This window comes from Perissodus microlepis, chromosome 12, assembly GCF_051167445.1.
Source record: "Perissodus microlepis isolate ML-2025 ecotype Zambia chromosome 12, ASM5116744v1, whole genome shotgun sequence".
NCBI classification, from domain to species: Eukaryota; Metazoa; Chordata; class Actinopteri; order Cichliformes; family Cichlidae; genus Perissodus; species Perissodus microlepis.
Window position 1 is genome coordinate 25,532,205 of NC_140472.1, and position 17,745 is coordinate 25,549,949.

A 17,745-nucleotide genomic window follows, 5' to 3' on the forward strand; every position below is an offset into this window, starting at 1 on the left:
CAATCAAAAAATATACAAAGGTATTTTCTGGTTGCGTTTTTATTTGCTTTAGGAAAACTTAACGCTGAAGCAATACAGTATTTGAATAGGACCCTGAATTCATTTGACTAAGATCAAAATGTCAAGGACAATTTTGTTTCAAATGATGGTACACAAAATGTATTTATTCTTCAGTTGTACAAAATAAAAGCAGAAAGCAGGACTTTAAAAAAACAAAAACAGAAAAACAACATCATTCCACGGCCTCAGAAAAGAAATTTGAGGATGGCTGAAGATACCAACAGCAGCAAAGCACTGGGACCAGTTGGAGCAGTGCTGTTACACAGGTCCCCTTCACAGCAAGCCATAGCACCACCACAAAATGCACTGGTTTGGCAGCCTTTTGTAACCAAGTTATAACCTGCAAGACATGAGGAGAAAACTCTCAGAAACCACTTCAAAGCATGCTGTGCAGCATCACTGTGCATGCTTGGGCTTCTCAGTTATCAAGTCTGATATGAGAAAACGACTCACCGTCTACTCTGAGAGAGAAACAACGGTTGAAGATGACGGCACAAGATTTGCTGTCTATGCAGGATTTAGGATCAGTGGCTGTACATGTGTAGCATCGTAATCCACATACTATAGAAACAAACAACACACTTTCACATGTCCTTGTAATTATTTTGGGGTTTATATTTCCATTTTATACCTCTTGATGAGAGCTGGCAGAAAATGGGAAGTGAAATAAAGTCTTGCATAAAGTAAATACTAATTAAAACTTAAACAATTGTTTTTAAACGTATTAAATAATTTCTATAACAGCTAAACTCTTCATATATATTTTAACAAGATATATAATTTGTCTGTTTCTGTTTCCTCACAGTCTGGTCATTGAGTTTTTTAACTTTCACTTTCCTTACAGGTTTTAAGACCACCATTAACAGTCGATACATTTGTTTATCTGTCAAAGCACACAGGACCAACATGAAATATTCTCTTACCTGCAGACAGAGTCACACACAGAATCAGAGCTCGATAAAGCTGCATCATGAACTCAGTTTGATAATCAGTCTTACAGAGAAAAAAGCTGTGGCTAAGCCTTTCTTTCTTAGTGAAACTTTCACTGTTTTGTTCTGACAATCTGAGAATTTGCATTTCTTCACAAAGCTTTCTAAGAAGTGACCTGAATAACAGTGGCCCCTTAAGTGACCTCACTGCCAGACTCACCATTTTTGGAAATAAAGGCGAGAACTAGGGCGTTACAGCCAATAGGACTGCTCCTGACTAAGCATCACTTATAAAAAAAAAAATATGTGTAAAACTTGAGTTTAAATGGTTTTATTTTCATAGTTAAAAAAAGAAATTTCATAAAAAAAAGTCTGTTTACTGAAATACAGTTTTGTTTTTTGTTGTTTTTCAATAAGCAGCTGAAAGATGCTGACGAGACAAATCTAAAGGAAGTTTCAACATCAGTATTGTATCACTGATCTCATGACTGCTCAGAAGGAAGAACGAGTTTGATACCTACTGGTATTTTTAGACGTCCGTTGTCTTCACTGTTGCTGTTTGGTCAGTTTTAGAAAATGATCATGGTTTGTATTAAATTCAGAAGGCAGAATACTATATATACACATATATAAATACAGAGACATGTATAAATAAAATATACAAAAGGGATAAATAGAATAAATAGGAATAAGAATACAAGGGAATTGCACATTTCAAGTATTGAAGTCTATTGCACCATTGGCTATTAACAAAAAGTATTGCACAAAAAGTATTGCACAGTGAAGTGAAGAGGCACCACAGTTTAGTTGTTCCCCCCACCTTTGTCCTCCTGTTTCCCCTCCAGAGAGGAGTTAAACAGTCTGATGGCGTGTGGGACAAAGGAGTTTTTAAGTCTGTTGGTTCTTGTCTTTGGGAGAAGCAACCTGTCACTGAACAGACTCCTCTGGTTGTTTATGGCCGTGTGCAGAGGATGCCCAGCATTGTCCATAATGTCCAGCAATTTTTTTTAGTGTCCTGAGTGTCCAGCTTTGTGCCGACCACAGAGCCAGCCTTCCTGATCAGTTTTTCCAGCCTGGATGAGTCCTTCTGACATAGGTGCTTAAAATGACCCTTTACCTCTCATTCATAAGGCTTTTTCTGTTCTAAAAGCTGATGGAAAGTCCCGGGTGATTTAACCTCTGGTTGGGCTATTTACACCTACTGCCAAACACATTTGCAAAAACAAAAGTAATACATGTGGAATATGTGCACTGTGCTTCATCAAAGTCTTTATAGAGGAAGGCCTCTTCACTAGGCACACACTTTGCCTCGAGGTACTTATGTGGGCAGTCAATGCATCTAAATTTGTCTTTCAGATTTCTCTTAAAGACTGTCTGCAGTTTCTCTCTTATTTTGCCTTGGGCTTCATTTAATCTTCTTCACAGTTTGTCCTTTAGCGCCCTCAGGCGGTCTTTCTCTGCAACAACAAAACACATGGGCTATAGAGGAAACGATTCAAAGGAGTCTTCAACTGGCATGGCTTCATGTCAGTGTTAGTGAACCAGCTTTGCAGTTGAGTGCAAGCCTTGCGAGTCCAAGCCCATCCAAAAATGCCTCTTCAACTGAATGCTATTCTGATGCGCTTTTATGCTACAAATACAATTAAATCTTAAAGTCTGACAATGAAAGTCTTAAACACCCACACTGCCAATAAATCAGCGCAGTTACAACAAGGCTCAAGCTAATAATTCTGTTTAAAGTATATATTATTGTATCCACAGTGATAAAGAGAAAGCATGATTGTGGATATTAGCCCACCACTGAAGCTCAGCAGCTAAGACTTGCATTTACCTTGCTGGTTCTGGTCCTACTTTGGAGTGAAAAAGCAGCCATTCAATCAAAACATTAAAAGCAAATTGAACTGTGCTGATTCTGAACCTGTTTGCAGTTTGGTATTTCTGGCTATAGCTCATTAAGTGCACCACACATTTATGGGGCTAATATAAATACCAGTTCTGGACATGATTTAGAGGAGACAGCTTATTCTTAAATATCTTGTGTATTCTGTCAAATAGTTTAATTGTGTTTAGTTTATTAAAATTTTTAATAAACCACATAATTAGGCACACCTCTTCAGCTGCTCCTTAAAATCACATGGCAGCACCTCGATACATTGAGGCGTGTAAACATGGTCAAGACCACCTGCTGAAGTTCAAATCCAACATCAGAATGGAGAAAAAAAAAGATTATTTAAGTGACTTTAAACACCTTGTTGAGGTCAGAGGAGAATAGCCAGACTGACTGCTTTAGGCTGATAGGAACAACAGCAAGTCGAAAAACCAACTGTTACAACTAATGTATGCAGAAGGGCATCTTTCAATGCACAAAGCAGATGGGCTACAGCAGTAGAAGAGCACGCTGGGTCTGTCAGCTTTGCAGCATAATGTGAAGCTGACAAATCTTCCACAGCTGTGTAATGCTAACATAGACGGAAGTCTCAAAGGAATGTTTGCAGAACCTTGTTGAATTTATGTAATAGAGAATTAAGGCAATTCTGAAAGCGTGCCTAACCAAGTACTGCTCAGATATACTTACTGAAGTAGCAGGTGAATGCATCACCTCCTCAGTATCATTGTAAATGCACACTTTGCGTACTTGTAAATGTTTATATCAGTTTATCATCTTATTTGGCCATGAAACCCTTACACCATCTTCCAGGTGTGAGGTGTATGAGGAAATGAAAACTTTCCTGATAAAACCTTTTGAGATACTGAGAAACGAGCCAAGCGTCTGTGTGCAGTCATCCTCTTACATCGTGTGTTTCTCTCTTTCTTCCAAAATGAAACTGTTCAGAGCTCTGATCCTGTTTTTGACTCTGTCCTCAGGTAGGCTGTATGTTAAAATTATTATATGAATGAATTTCTTTCCATTTAGTAAAACTGTAAATGACACAAAGGTAATCGAAGGATAGCAGAGTGAAGACCACCTTGAAAAGCACAACTGAACCATGATTGTTAAGTGATAGAGAAAAATTGCCATTTATCAAATTTTCTCTTTCTCCTTTGTTTTTCTTGCTGAACGTTTTCTGGGAATTAAAAATAAAGTTTCTTTATTCTAAAAATGAAAGTGTGAAGTGAACATTAAAGATATAGTGCTCAAGTTGTGATTAGTTATCACACAAAAGAAATGCTTTCTTCCAGATAGCTCTACTAAAAAATAAAACAAATAGAAAACCTTCATGGCTTTCTTCCTGCGATAAAGAGGATAATCCAGGTTAATATTTTACCTGTCGGTGAGTCAGTGTTACCAATAGGTCACTTAGACCACGGCTGGCTAAACAATAAAAACAAAGATCACTCCAGTCTTCCGCCTTCAGATCTGATTCAAGGCCAGTTTACTTTGAGACTGCTAAGTTCCTGTGTTTACGTACCCGGTGACCTTGTGTGAATTATAGCTGCAACTTTTTATCTGTTCTCCCACTTCTCACTTGTCTTTCCAATCTTTTTAATCAAATTTTGATTTGATCTAAACTTGACAGAAATATTGCCAAACCATGTAGTGATACCATAACAGATGATAAATTCAACATTTATCATTTACCTATAAAATAGTAACATGATGTATTTATCCACTGGATGGACCCTTTTTACACAATACAAGCGCTGTCTAATTCGCCCACACACATACTCCATGTGATGTAACTTAAATGGTTCACTAGCTTGTGTGTCAGTCCTATGAGCTGCTGTGAAGGGAACTTGTGCTACAGTGCTATCCCAAGTGGTCCCAGTGTTATGTTTCTGCTAGTTTCTTCAGCCATAATCACCATCTTCCTCTGAAGCTCTGAAACAACTACAACTGTCACGGCTGGCGGGGTGAGCCGTGTGGTGTGGAGGAAAAGGAGGACCCAAAATGCAGGCAGGCGACTGATGATATGAGTGAGGGTTTATTTACAGGTGGCAGAACAGACAACGAAGCATGAGAGAATACTAACGGAAACCTAAACTGGGAGAACTAAGGAGCAAACCTGAAATCTTAACAAAACGGAGAGAGAGCAGAGAGCCGCAGACTAAGGAACAGGATACCAAGGAACACAGATGAACGCAGACGAGCCAACAACGAACACAGACCGACACCCACTATATATACACACACACACACAAGGTAATCGGGTAATCGCACACAGGAGGGAGAACAGCTGATCTGAATAAACATGATGACTGGAGGACACAAGCTGAACACAATGACAACAGACACAGACCTTCAGAACAAAACAGGAAATCTAGAACCTGAACCGGACACCGGGAGGGAGGACACAGAATAACTAGAACAGAGGGACATAATCATAAAACACAAAACGCTGGGCCAACGACCCAGCACCATGACAACATCTTAATCATGTTTTACTTTGTTCTTAACCAAAAATTACAATCCAGGAATAATAAATGATTTTCTAACAATGTAAAATATATCAGTTACTGTTCTGTCAGGTATATATTCAATAAAATCTGAATAATGCTTTGATTGCTGAATTGTTTAACTACTTGTGTTCTGCATTTTGTATCATTAAATAAAAAGAGTTTTGTGATGAGCTGTAAATAAATTAAAAAAAACAGGACAGAGCAAATATGAGCATTTTGCAGAATGATACTTTTGCAGTATCATTCCTGTGTATCTTAGCAACAGTGATTATTCGGTAGCATTAACTTCTTTTGTGAACATATTGCACAAGTGCAGTTGTGCACATAAATGAAAGTAATATTGAGTCCACTCAGAGTGACCTGAACTTCTCAAGAGGGGAGGGGCTTCAGTACCATGCTACTCACTTTCTGAGAAACTGAAACTGAAGAGCTGAACAAAGCCTATTTAACCTGTCCTCCTCGCACATCGTGTACTACTTTCTTATTCTCACCATGAAACTTCTTGGAGCTCTGATCCTGGTATTGATTTTGTCCACAGGTAAGAGCAGTTTATGATTGGTTTGTCTTGTTCTTTACCAGATAATCAGATACTCACTGGTCCTTTCAGCTCTTCTATTTTTATACTAAACTGTAAGAGACATGAAACTGAAGAGAGGTTCAGATCACCTTGAAAAGCACATCTGAACCACAATTCTTCTGTGATGTGAAAAAAAAGAAAGAATAAATTTTTAAAAATGGATGACTTTGTAACTTTTGTACTATTAACAGTTTGATTTAAAATACACTATAGTCATGTACAGATGCAAAACTAATTTTAAAAATTGCCTTTATAAATAAATATATCAAATTATGGAGCTCACAGTATTTTGCAATAGAAATGGCAGATCCTGAAGGCCCCACAGCCCGTAGTACATGCAGCACTGCGCTCTGAAATGAATTAATTTCAATTGCTTGCACCTCGCAATAAGGTTTTGCTTTGCTTTTTGTTGAACTTGAACTTGAATCTTAACAAAAAAGCTATTTACCTGCATATACTCTATAGATCTGCAAGTTATTATTTTATCTAATCTGGTTCTTGTTGATTTGTTTCTTTATTAATATAAGTCCTGGTCCATTGCCTTTTCTTTTCTTTTCTTTTTTCTTTTCCTGTTGCATTCTCTGAGCTGTGGTACCACAAACTTTATAAGAAGCCTTTTCTCTGAATGAAAAAAAAAGCTTTTCTTCATCTCATTAAGACATCTGCAGTCTAATGGATCATGCTTTGTATTTGGAGAATCTTCATCTATGAATGACAGATTTCTTTGTTTTTCTGCAGCATGTGGATTAAAATGCTACGTATGTGCACTCTCTGACCCTCACTCCTGCACTGATGTCTTAACTTGTCCTGCTGGTATGGACCGATGTTTCAGCCTTACTACAAGCGGTAAGTTGTTCTGCAGTGTATTAAGAAGTGTTTAAAGCTGTAAATCATACATTTTATGAGCTGAAACGGAGGTTTTCCCATCATGTCTTACAGGTACCGTCACTAAGGGCTGCCAGTTCACTAGCTTGTGTATCAGTCCTATGAGCTGCTGTGAAGGGAACTTGTGCAACAGTGCTATCCCAAGTGGTCCCAGTGTCGTGCTCCTGCTGGTTTCTTCAGCCATAATCACCATCTTCCTCTGAAGCTCTGGAACAACTACATCTTAATCATGTTTTACTTTGTTCTTAACCAAAATCTACAATCCATGAATAATTTCTAAAACACTAACAATGTAAAAGATGTTAGTTACTGTACTGTTGGTTATATTTTCAATATAATCAGAATAATGCTTTGATTTGTTTAATTAAATCAAAAACAGATTTGTTGTTGCTGTAAATTTTAAATAAAAAAACAGGACAGATAAAATATGAGCATTTCATATAATTCATGTGGCTGGTTGATAAGGATGGACAAAGCTCACTTTAAGATTTTCAAACTCCATAATGTTTTGGACAAAGATGCAATTGTTGTAGTTTTACCACAGTTTTCATTTAAATCAGTCAATATGTGACTGAAGTGCAGGCATCCAGCTTTCTCCGAAGGAGGCAGGACTATCATTGTCAAAGTTGAGGTACCTGATTGTCAAGAGATATTTTCATGAATACAGTACATATACTGAGAATTTACAACAAAGTGCAAACAACTAGTTACACTTAAGAAAAAGAAGGTCGAATTAGACTTTGCCAAAAAACATCTAAAGGAGTCTGCACAGTCTGAAAAATTCTTATGCAGATGAAACCAAAGTGAACTCATACAAGAACGATGAGAAGAGAGAAGTTTGGAGAAGATAAATGTTTCATAATGTAAAACACATCATCTGTCAAACATGGTGGAGGAAATATTACAGCTTTTATGGCTACCAGTGGATCCAGGTCACCATTTCTTATTCATGGTGTGATTGCTAAAAGAAGCAGCAGGATGAATTCTGAAGTGTGCAGTGCTGCACTCAGATTCAGGCAAGTTCTTGTCAGCTTTTTGAATGTTGGTTTATTTTGATGTTTTTGATTTATATTTAAGTCCTTGAGGTTAAGTTTATTTTCTATTATACCAAAGTTGCGGTTATAGTTTATAATTTTTCAGATTCCCCTTGTGTCTTCTACCCCTGTGTTTAAGTTTCCCTCACCCATCATGTGTTTCATGTTTGCGTGTCTTATGTTATCAAGTTCGTGTTGTCATCTCTGCGTTCCATGCTGTTTCCTGTTTTATTGTGAAAGTCCTTGTTCTGTGTGCAGTGTGTCCAGTTTGGCTTCCCCTTGTCTCGTTAGGTCTGATTTGTCCCAGCTTTGTTCCCACCTGTTCCCCATCCCCTCATTATCTCTCTGTGTATTTAAGTCCTCTGTCCTCTTTTGTTCAGTATCAGGTTGTCTGTTGTGTTACGGTTCCATGTTCCCGGTATCGGTATATCCATGCAGTGGTTCATGTGTTGGGTTTTTAATGTTTATGTTTAGTTTCCCCAGTTTAGGTTATTGTTTATTCTCGTCTTTGTTTGCCTTATGCATTACTTTGTATTTCTTCATCAGCCACATTAAACGGCTCACTTTTTCTTAATACTCAGGTTTTGGTTCCACGTTCCTTTGTGTCTGCATTTTGGGTCCACTCTTCACAAATGTTTACAGTCTGCTTTGGCAAACTGTGACACTTGCTTCATCCAAGTATTAAAAATCATGCCAGTTCGTCCAGTTAATTTTGAAAAGTATTACATGTGGAATATGTGCTAGTGATGGGTCGGTCGCGAACGAAATGGCTCTTAGAGCCGGATCTTTGAAGTGAACGATGCGAGCCGGCTCCTTATTGGGAGCCGTGGGTTTTTTGTTTTGTTTTTTTCCTTTCTCTTGCCCTCTCTTTCACTTTTTTCGCTTCACGCTGCAAGTCACCCTTGTGTTTGCGCTGAGCAGAGACGGCAAACAGAGCCTTGCGTTTGCACCCCTCCCCCCTCTGCTCAGCGCTGAGCTGAGGGGGCGGTAGTTACACTCGCAACAGCAGTAGCACACAACAAGAGCAGGAGGGAGAGGGAAAGAAAGACAGCCGGGAGCAACAAGAGACAACACCGTCACATTGGAAAGGTACAGTAAAGAAAGTGAGTGACACCAAGAAATGTAGCAAAGTCTGGAGCCATTTCAATCTTATTGACAAAACAAAGGCAGAGTGTAGAGTCTACAAGAAAAGGATATCATATAGAGCCGGCTCCACAAACAACATGCACAGGCACCTAAGAACTGTCCACCCATCAGTGCAATGGGAAGAGAAAACGCAGTCAGTTGAGTGTGATATTAATATTTCTAAATGCAAACCTTTCCCTTAATTAAAGATCTGGGCGTTCTTTTTTTCCCCCTTTTTTCCATATTTTAATTTATATTCAAATTCAAATTCAAATTTTATTTGTCACGTACACAGTCATACACAGTACAATATGCAGTGAAATGCTTAGACAACTGCTCGTGACCTAAAGAAAAAAAGAAAAGGCTATGAATAAGATAGGAAATAAATATGAAAATTAAAAAGGGTAAATTTAACTAGGAAGGAATAAAATAAAATATAAAAATTAAAGTTAAAAATGAAATAACTGTACAACACAAATCAGAATGAAGGGTAAATTTAACTGGGAAAGAATAAGATAAAATATATAAATTAAAGTTGAAAAATAAAATAACTGTACAACAAATACACAATACACAGTATAGAACTATATAAGAATGTATGAAGAAATATAAATATATATATATATATACAATTTTTATTTATAAAATTTTATATTTTATTGTGTTGTGGTTTGCAGTGTTTTGTGTTGTTTCACTTTAAATTTGTTTAAAAGGAAAAAGCTGAAAATTTAAGTAGTTAAAAGTTCAAATGTATGAAATGTAAATAGTTGGTTTTTGTATTTTATAAATTATTTATTACATTTTATGTGGAGTGAATAAATAAAAGTATATTTACAGTGGCCTCTAGAGACAAAGCACGTACAAACTCCAAAACACAACGGAAGTGCTCCAGGATGCTTGGGGCCGTGTTGAGCTTTTGTTACCTAGTGGCTACACAAGCCAGGAAGTACCAACACTCGGATTGGGTGTGTGGTAGTAACAGGTAAATTAAGTTGTTTTTTTTTTTTAATTATTGTGTATTAATACAAAAACAATAGACAATTTAAGTGATCTAGGTAGCTCTGTTTTGGAAGTTCAGTTAACGCTAGAAATGTGTTTTGGAGTTTGTACGTGTTTCGTCTCTAGGGGCCCCCATAAATATTTATATATAAACATACATAAAGAAATTGAAACTGAAGAGCTGGACAAAGCCTATTTGACTTTCTGTCCTCCTGACACATCCTGTACTTCTTTCTTACGTCTCACCATGAAACTTCTTGGAGCTCTGATCCTGGTTTTGAGTTTGTCTGCAGGTAAGAGCAACTTCTGATTTATTTGTCTTGTTCTTTACCAGATAATCAGATAATCACTGGTCCTTTCAGCTCTTCTCATTTTAAACCAAGATTTTTTTTCCATTAAAAGTTTGATTTAAAATACACTATAGTCATGTACAGATGCAAAACTATTTTAAAAATTGCCTTTATAAATCAAATTATGGAGCTCACTGTATTTTGTAATAGAAATGGCAGATCCTAAAGGCCTTTTCCCACAGCACCCAACATGCAGCGCTGCGCTTTGAAACACATTAATTTCAATTGCTTGCACTGCACAATAAGGTTCCATTTGCTTTTTGTTGAAGAGAGCTATTTACCTGCATATACTCTATAGATCTGCAGGGTATTATTTTATCTAATCTGGGTTCTTGTTGATTAGTTTTTTTGAGGAATTAAACTCCTGGTCCTTTGCCCTTTCTCTCTCTCTCTCTCTTTTAATTTCCTGTTGCATTCTCTGAGCTGTGGTACCACGAACTTTATAAGAAGCCTTTTCTCTGAATGAAAAAAAAGCTTTTCTGGATCTCATTAAGGCATCTGCAGTCTAATGGATCATGCTTTGTATTTGGAGAATCTTCATCTATGAATGACAGCTTTCTTTGTTTCTCTGCAGCATGTGGATTAAAATGCTACGTATGTGCACTCTCTGACCCTCACTCCTGCACTGATGCCTTAACTTGTCCTGCTGGTATGGACCGATGTTTCAGCCTTACTACAAGCGGTAAGTTGTTCTGCAGTGTATTAAGAAGTGTTTAAAGCTGTAAATCATACATTTTATGAGCTGAAACGGAGGTTTTCCCATCATGTCTTACAGGTACCGTCACTAAGGGCTGCCAGTTCACTAGCTTGTGTATCAGTCCTATGAGCTGCTGTGAAGGGAACTTGTGCAACAGTGCTATCCCAACTGGTCCCAGTGTCGTGCTCCTGCTGGTTTCTTCAGCCATAATCACCATCTTCCTCTGAAGCTCTGGAACAACTACATCTTAATCATGTTTTACTTTGTTCTTAACCAAAATCTACAATCCATGAATAATTTCTAAAAAACTAACAATGTAAAAGATGTTAGTTACTGTACTGTTGGTTATATTTTCAATATAATCAGAATAATGCTTTGATTTGTTTAATTAAATCAAAAACAGATTTGTTGTTGCTGTAAATTTTAAATAAAAAAACAGGACAGATAAAATATGAGCATTTCATATAATTCATGTGGCTGGTTGATAAGGATGGACAAAGCTCACTTTAAGATTTTCAAACTCCATAATGTTTTGGACAAAGATGCAATTTTTGTAGTTTTACCACAGTTTTCATTTAAATCAGTCAATATGTGACTGAAGTGCAGGCATCCAGCTTTCTCCGAAGGAGGCAGGACTATCATTGTCAAAGTCGAGGTACCTGATTGTCAAGAGATATTTTCATGAATACAGTACATATACTGAGAATTTACAACAAAGTGCAAACAACTAGTTACACTTAAGAAAAAGAAGGTCGAATTAGACTTTGCCAAAAAACATCTAAATGAGTCTGCACAGTCTGAAAAATTCTTATGCAGATGAAACCAAAGTGAACTCATACAAGAACGATGAGAAGAGAGAAGTTTGGAGAAGATAAATGTTTCATAATGTAAAACACATCATCTGTCAAACATGGTGGAGGAAATATTACAGCTTTTATGGCTACCAGTGGATCCAGGTCACCATTTCTTATTCATGGTGTGATTGCTAAAAGAAGCAGCAGGATGAATTCTGAAGTGTGCAGTGCTGCACTCAGATTCAGGCAAGTTCTTGTCAGCTTTTTGAATGTTGGTTTATTTTGATGTTTTTGATTTATATTTAAGTCCTTGAGGTTAAGTTTATTTTCTATTATACCAAAGTTGCGGTTATAGTTTATAATTTTTCAGATTCCCCTTGTGTCTTCTACCCCTGTGTTTAAGTTTCCCTCACCCATCATGTGTTTCATGTTTGCGTGTCTTATGTTATCAAGTTCGTGTTGTCATCTCTGCGTTCCATGCTGTTTCCTGTTTTATTGTGAAAGTCCTTGTTCTGTGTGCAGTGTGTCCAGTTTGGCTTCCCCTTGTCTCGTTAGGTCTGATTTGTCCCAGCTTTGTTCCCACCTGTTCCCCATCCCCTCATTATCTCTCTGTGTATTTAAGTCCTCTGTCCTCTTTTGTTCAGTATCAGGTTGTCTGTTGTGTTACGGTTCCATGTATCGGTGTATCCGGTTCATGTATTGGGTTTTTAATGTTTATGTTTAGTTTCCCCAGTTTAGGTTATTGTTTATTCTCGTCTTTGTTTGCCTTATGCATTACTTTGTATTTCTTCATCAGCCACATTAAACGGCTCACTTTTTCTTAATACTCAGGTTTTGGTTCCACGTTCCTTAGTGTCTGCATTTTGGGTCCACTCTTCGCAAATGTTTACAGTCTGCTTTGGCAAACTGTGACACTTGCTTCATCCAAGTATTAAAAATCATGCCAGTTCGTCCAGTTAATTTTGAAAAGTATTACATGTGGAATATGTGCTAGTGATGGGTCGGTCGCGAACGAAATGGCTCTTAGAGCCGGATCTTTGAAGTGAACGATGCGAGCCGGCTCCTTATTGGGAGCCGTGGGTTTTTTGTTTTGTTTTTTTCCTTTCTCTTGCCCTCTCTTTCACTTTTTTCGCTTCACGCTGCAAGTCACCCTTGTGTTTGCGCTGAGCAGAGACGGCAAACAGAGCCTTGTGTTTGCACCCCTCCCCCCTCTGCTCAGCGCTGAGCTGAGGGGGCGGTAGTTACACTCGCAACAGCAGTAGCACACAACAAGAGCAGGAGGGAGAGGGAAAGAAAGACAGCCGGGAGCAACAAGAGACAACACCGTCACATTGGAAAGGTACAGTAAAGAAAGTGAGTGACACCAAGAAATGTAGCAAAGTCTGGAGCCATTTCAATCTTATTGACAAAACAAAGGCAGAGTGTAGAGTCTACAAGAAAAGGATATCATATAGAGCCGGCTCCACAAACAACATGCACAGGCACCTAAGAACTGTCCACCCATCAGTGCAATGGGAAGAGAAAACGCAGTCAGTTGAGTGTGATTTTAATATTTCTAAATGCAAACCTTTCCCTTAATTAAAGATCTGGGCGTTCTTTTTTTCCCCCTTTTTTCCATATTTTAATTTATATTCAAATTCAAATTCAAATTTTATTTGTCACGTACACAGTCATACACAGTACAATATGCAGTGAAATGCTTAGACAACTGCTCGTGACCTAAAGAAAAAAAGAAAAGGCTATGAATAAGATAGGAAATAAATATGAAAATTAAAAAGGGTAAATTTAACTAGGAAGGAATAAAATAAAATATAAAAATTAAAGTTAAAAATGAAATAACTGTACAACACAAATCAGAATGAAGGGTAAATTTAACTGGGAAAGAATAAGATAAAATATATAAATTAAAGTTGAAAAATAAAATAACTGTACAACAAATACACAATACACAGTATAGAACTATATAAGAATGTATGAAGAAATATAAATATATATATATATATACAATTTTTATTTATAAAATTTTATATTTTATTGTGTTGTGGTTTGCAGTGTTTTGTGTTGTTTCACTTTAAATTTGTTTAAAAGGAAAAAGCTGAAAATTTAAGTAGTTAAAAGTTCAAATGTATGAAATGTAAATAGTTGGTTTTTGTATTTTATAAATTATTTATTACATTTTATGTGGAGTGAATAAATAAAAGTATATTTACAGTGGCCTCTAGAGACAAAGCACGTACAAACTCCAAAACACAACGGAAGTGCTCCAGGATGCTTGGGGCCGTGTTGAGCTTTTGTTACCTAGTGGCTACACAAGCCAGGAAGTACCAACACTCGGATTGGGTGTGTGGTAGTAACAGGTAAATTAAGTTGTTTTTTTTTTTTAATTATTGTGTATTAATACAAAAACAATAGACAATTTAAGTGATCTAGGTAGCTCTGTTTTGGAAGTTCAGTTAACGCTAGAAATGTGTTTTGGAGTTTGTACGTGTTTCGTCTCTAGGGGCCCCCATAAATATTTATATATAAACATACATAAAGAAATTGAAACTGAAGAGCTGGACAAAGCCTATTTGACTTTCTGTCCTCCTGACACATCCTGTACTTCTTTCTTACGTCTCACCATGAAACTTCTTGGAGCTCTGATCCTGGTTTTGAGTTTGTCTGCAGGTAAGAGCAACTTCTGATTTATTTGTCTTGTTCTTTACCAGATAATCAGATAATCACTGGTCCTTTCAGCTCTTCTCATTTTAAACCAAGATTTTTTTTCCATTAAAAGTTTGATTTAAAATACACTATAGTCATGTACAGATGCAAAACTATTTTAAAAATTGCCTTTATAAATCAAATTATGGAGCTCACTGTATTTTGTAATAGAAATGGCAGATCCTAAAGGCCTTTTCCCACAGCACCCAACATGCAGCGCTGCGCTTTGAAACACATTAATTTCAATTGCTTGCACTGCACAATAAGGTTCCATTTGCTTTTTGTTGAAGAGAGCTATTTACCTGCATATACTCTATAGATCTGCAGGGTATTATTTTATCTAATCTGGGTTCTTGTTGATTAGTTTTTTTGAGGAATTAAACTCCTGGTCCTTTGCCCTTTCTCTCTCTCTCTCTCTTTTAATTTCCTGTTGCATTCTCTGAGCTGTGGTACCACGAACTTTATAAGAAGCCTTTTCTCTGAATGAAAAAAAAGCTTTTCTGGATCTCATTAAGGCATCTGCAGTCTAATGGATCATGCTTTGTATTTGGAGAATCTTCATCTATGAATGACAGCTTTCTTTGTTTCTCTGCAGCATGTGGATTAAAATGCTACGTATGTGCACTCTCTGACCCTCACTCCTGCACTGATGCCTTAACTTGTCCTGCTGGTATGGACCGATGTTTCAGCCTTACTACAAGCGGTAAGTTGTTCTGCAGTGTATTAAGAAGTGTTTAAAGCTGTAAATCATACATTTTATGAGCTGAAACGGAGGTTTTCCCATCATGTCTTACAGGTACCGTCACTAAGGGCTGCCAGTTCACTAGCTTGTGTATCAGTCCTATGAGCTGCTGTGAAGGGAACTTGTGCAACAGTGCTATCCCAACTGGTCCCAGTGTCGTGCTCCTGCTGGTTTCTTCAGCCATAATCACCATCTTCCTCTGAAGCTCTGGAACAACTACATCTTAATCATGTTTTACTTTGTTCTTAACCAAAATCTACAATCCATGAATAATTTCTAAAAAACTAACAATGTAAAAGATGTTAGTTACTGTACTGTTGGTTATATTTTCAATATAATCAGAATAATGCTTTGATTTGTTTAATTAAATCAAAAACAGATTTGTTGTTGCTGTAAATTTTAAATAAAAAAACAGGACAGATAAAATATGAGCATTTCATATAATTCATGTGGCTGGTTGATAAGGATGGACAAAGCTCACTTTAAGATTTTCAAACTCCATAATGTTTTGGACAAAGATGCAATTTTTGTAGTTTTACCACAGTTTTCATTTAAATCAGTCAATATGTGACTGAAGTGCAGGCATCCAGCTTTCTCCGAAGGAGGCAGGACTATCATTGTCAAAGTCGAGGTACCTGATTGTCAAGAGATATTTTCATGAATACAGTACATATACTGAGAATTTACAACAAAGTGCAAACAACTAGTTACACTTAAGAAAAAGAAGGTCGAATTAGACTTTGCCAAAAAACATCTAAATGAGTCTGCACAGTCTGAAAAATTCTTATGCAGATGAAACCAAAGTGAACTCATACAAGAACGATGAGAAGAGAGAAGTTTGGAGAAGATAAATGTTTCATAATGTAAAACACATCATCTGTCAAACATGGTGGAGGAAATATTACAGCTTTTATGGCTACCAGTGGATCCAGGTCACCATTTCTTATTCATGGTGTGATTGCTAAAAGAAGCAGCAGGATGAATTCTGAAGTGTGCAGTGCTGCACTCAGATTCAGGCAAGTTCTTGTCAGCTTTTTGAATGTTGGTTTATTTTGATGTTTTTGATTTATATTTAAGTCCTTGAGGTTAAGTTTATTTTCTATTATACCAAAGTTGCGGTTATAGTTTATAATTTTTCAGATTCCCCTTGTGTCTTCTACCCCTGTGTTTAAGTTTCCCTCACCCATCATGTGTTTCATGTTTGCGTGTCTTATGTTATCAAGTTCGTGTTGTCATCTCTGCGTTCCATGCTGTTTCCTGTTTTATTGTGAAAGTCCTTGTTCTGTGTGCAGTGTGTCCAGTTTGGCTTCCCCTTGTCTCGTTAGGTCTGATTTGTCCCAGCTTTGTTCCCACCTGTTCCCCATCCCCTCATTATCTCTCTGTGTATTTAAGTCCTCTGTCCTCTTTTGTTCAGTATCAGGTTGTCTGTTGTGTTACGGTTCCATGTATCGGTGTATCCGGTTCATGTATTGGGTTTTTTATGTTTAGTTTCCCCAGTTTAGGTTATTGTTTATTCTCGTCTTTGTTTGCCTTATGCATTACTTTGTATTTCTTCATCAGCCACATTAAACGGCTCACTTTTTCTTAATACTCAGGTTTTGGTTCCACGTTCCTTAGTGTCTGCATTTTGGGTCCACTCTTCGCAAATGTTTACAGTCTGCTTTGGCAAACTGTGACACTTGCTTCATCCAAGTATTAAAAATCATGCCAGTTCGTCCAGTTAATTTTGAAAAGTATTACATGTGGAATATGTGCTAGTGATGGGTCGGTCGCGAACGAAATGGCTCTTAGAGCCGGATCTTTGAAGTGAACGATGCGAGCCGGCTCCTTATTGGGAGCCGTGGGTTTTTTGTTTTGTTTTTTTCCTTTCTCTTGCCCTCTCTTTCACTTTTTTCGCTTCACGCTGCAAGTCACCCTTGTGTTTGCGCTGAGCAGAGACGGCAAACAGAGCCTTGTGTTTGCACCCCTCCCCCCTCTGCTCAGCGCTGAGCTGAGGGGGCGGTAGTTACACTCGCAACAGCAGTAGCACACAACAAGAGCAGGAGGGAGAGGGAAAGAAAGACAGCCGGGAGCAACAAGAGACAACACCGTCACATTGGAAAGGTACAGTAAAGAAAGTGAGTGACACCAAGAAATGTAGCAAAGTCTGGAGCCATTTCAATCTTATTGACAAAACAAAGGCAGAGTGTAGAGTCTACAAGAAAAGGATATCATATAGAGCCGGCTCCACAAACAACATGCACAGGCACCTAAGAACTGTCCACCCATCAGTGCAATGGGAAGAGAAAACGCAGTCAGTTGAGTGTGATTTTAATATTTCTAAATGCAAACCTTTCCCTTAATTAAAGATCTGGGCGTTCTTTTTTTCCCCCTTTTTTCCATATTTTAATTTATATTCAAATTCAAATTCAAATTTTATTTGTCACGTACACAGTCATACACAGTACAATAT

General features: G+C 37.4%; 2 protein-coding genes across 2 annotated transcripts; one reads left to right on the top strand and one right to left on the bottom strand.

The window, feature by feature from the left end:
- Window positions 1-21: 21 nt before the first annotated feature.
- LOC146376390 (uncharacterized) lies at window positions 22-1,194 on the bottom strand. The gene is made up of 3 exons (XM_084946889.1): window positions 984-1,194; window positions 514-621; window positions 22-400 (listed from the first exon to the last, which is right to left on the bottom strand). The coding sequence occupies exons 1-3, from the start codon at window positions 1,135-1,137 to the stop codon at window positions 246-248; spliced, it is 417 nt and encodes a 138-aa protein (XP_084803015.1). The 5' UTR covers window positions 1,138-1,194; the 3' UTR covers window positions 22-245.
- Window positions 1,195-5,809: 4,615 nt separating this feature from the next.
- LOC146376391 (uncharacterized) lies at window positions 5,810-8,434 on the top strand. The gene is made up of 3 exons (XM_084946646.1): window positions 5,810-5,925; window positions 6,703-6,810; window positions 6,904-8,434. The coding sequence occupies exons 1-3, from the start codon at window positions 5,880-5,882 to the stop codon at window positions 7,050-7,052; spliced, it is 303 nt and encodes a 100-aa protein (XP_084802772.1). The 5' UTR covers window positions 5,810-5,879; the 3' UTR covers window positions 7,053-8,434.
- Window positions 8,435-17,745: the final 9,311 nt, after the last annotated feature.

Coding starts and splice junctions, on each gene's coding strand:
- LOC146376390 (XM_084946889.1), bottom strand. CDS start 1,137: ATGCAAATTCTCAGATTGTCAGAACAAAACAGTGAAAGTTTCACTAAG. Junction 622..983: donor GTGTGTGACTCTGTCTGCAG/GTAAGAGAATAT, acceptor TTGTTTCTATAG/TATGTGGATTACGATGCTAC. Junction 401..513: donor TTTCTCTCTCAGAGTAGACG/GTGAGTCGTTTT, acceptor CATGTCTTGCAG/GTTATAACTTGGTTACAAAA.
- LOC146376391 (XM_084946646.1), top strand. CDS start 5,880: ATGAAACTTCTTGGAGCTCTGATCCTGGTATTGATTTTGTCCACAG. Junction 5,926..6,702: donor GGTATTGATTTTGTCCACAG/GTAAGAGCAGTT, acceptor GTTTTTCTGCAG/CATGTGGATTAAAATGCTAC. Junction 6,811..6,903: donor TTTCAGCCTTACTACAAGCG/GTAAGTTGTTCT, acceptor CATGTCTTACAG/GTACCGTCACTAAGGGCTGC.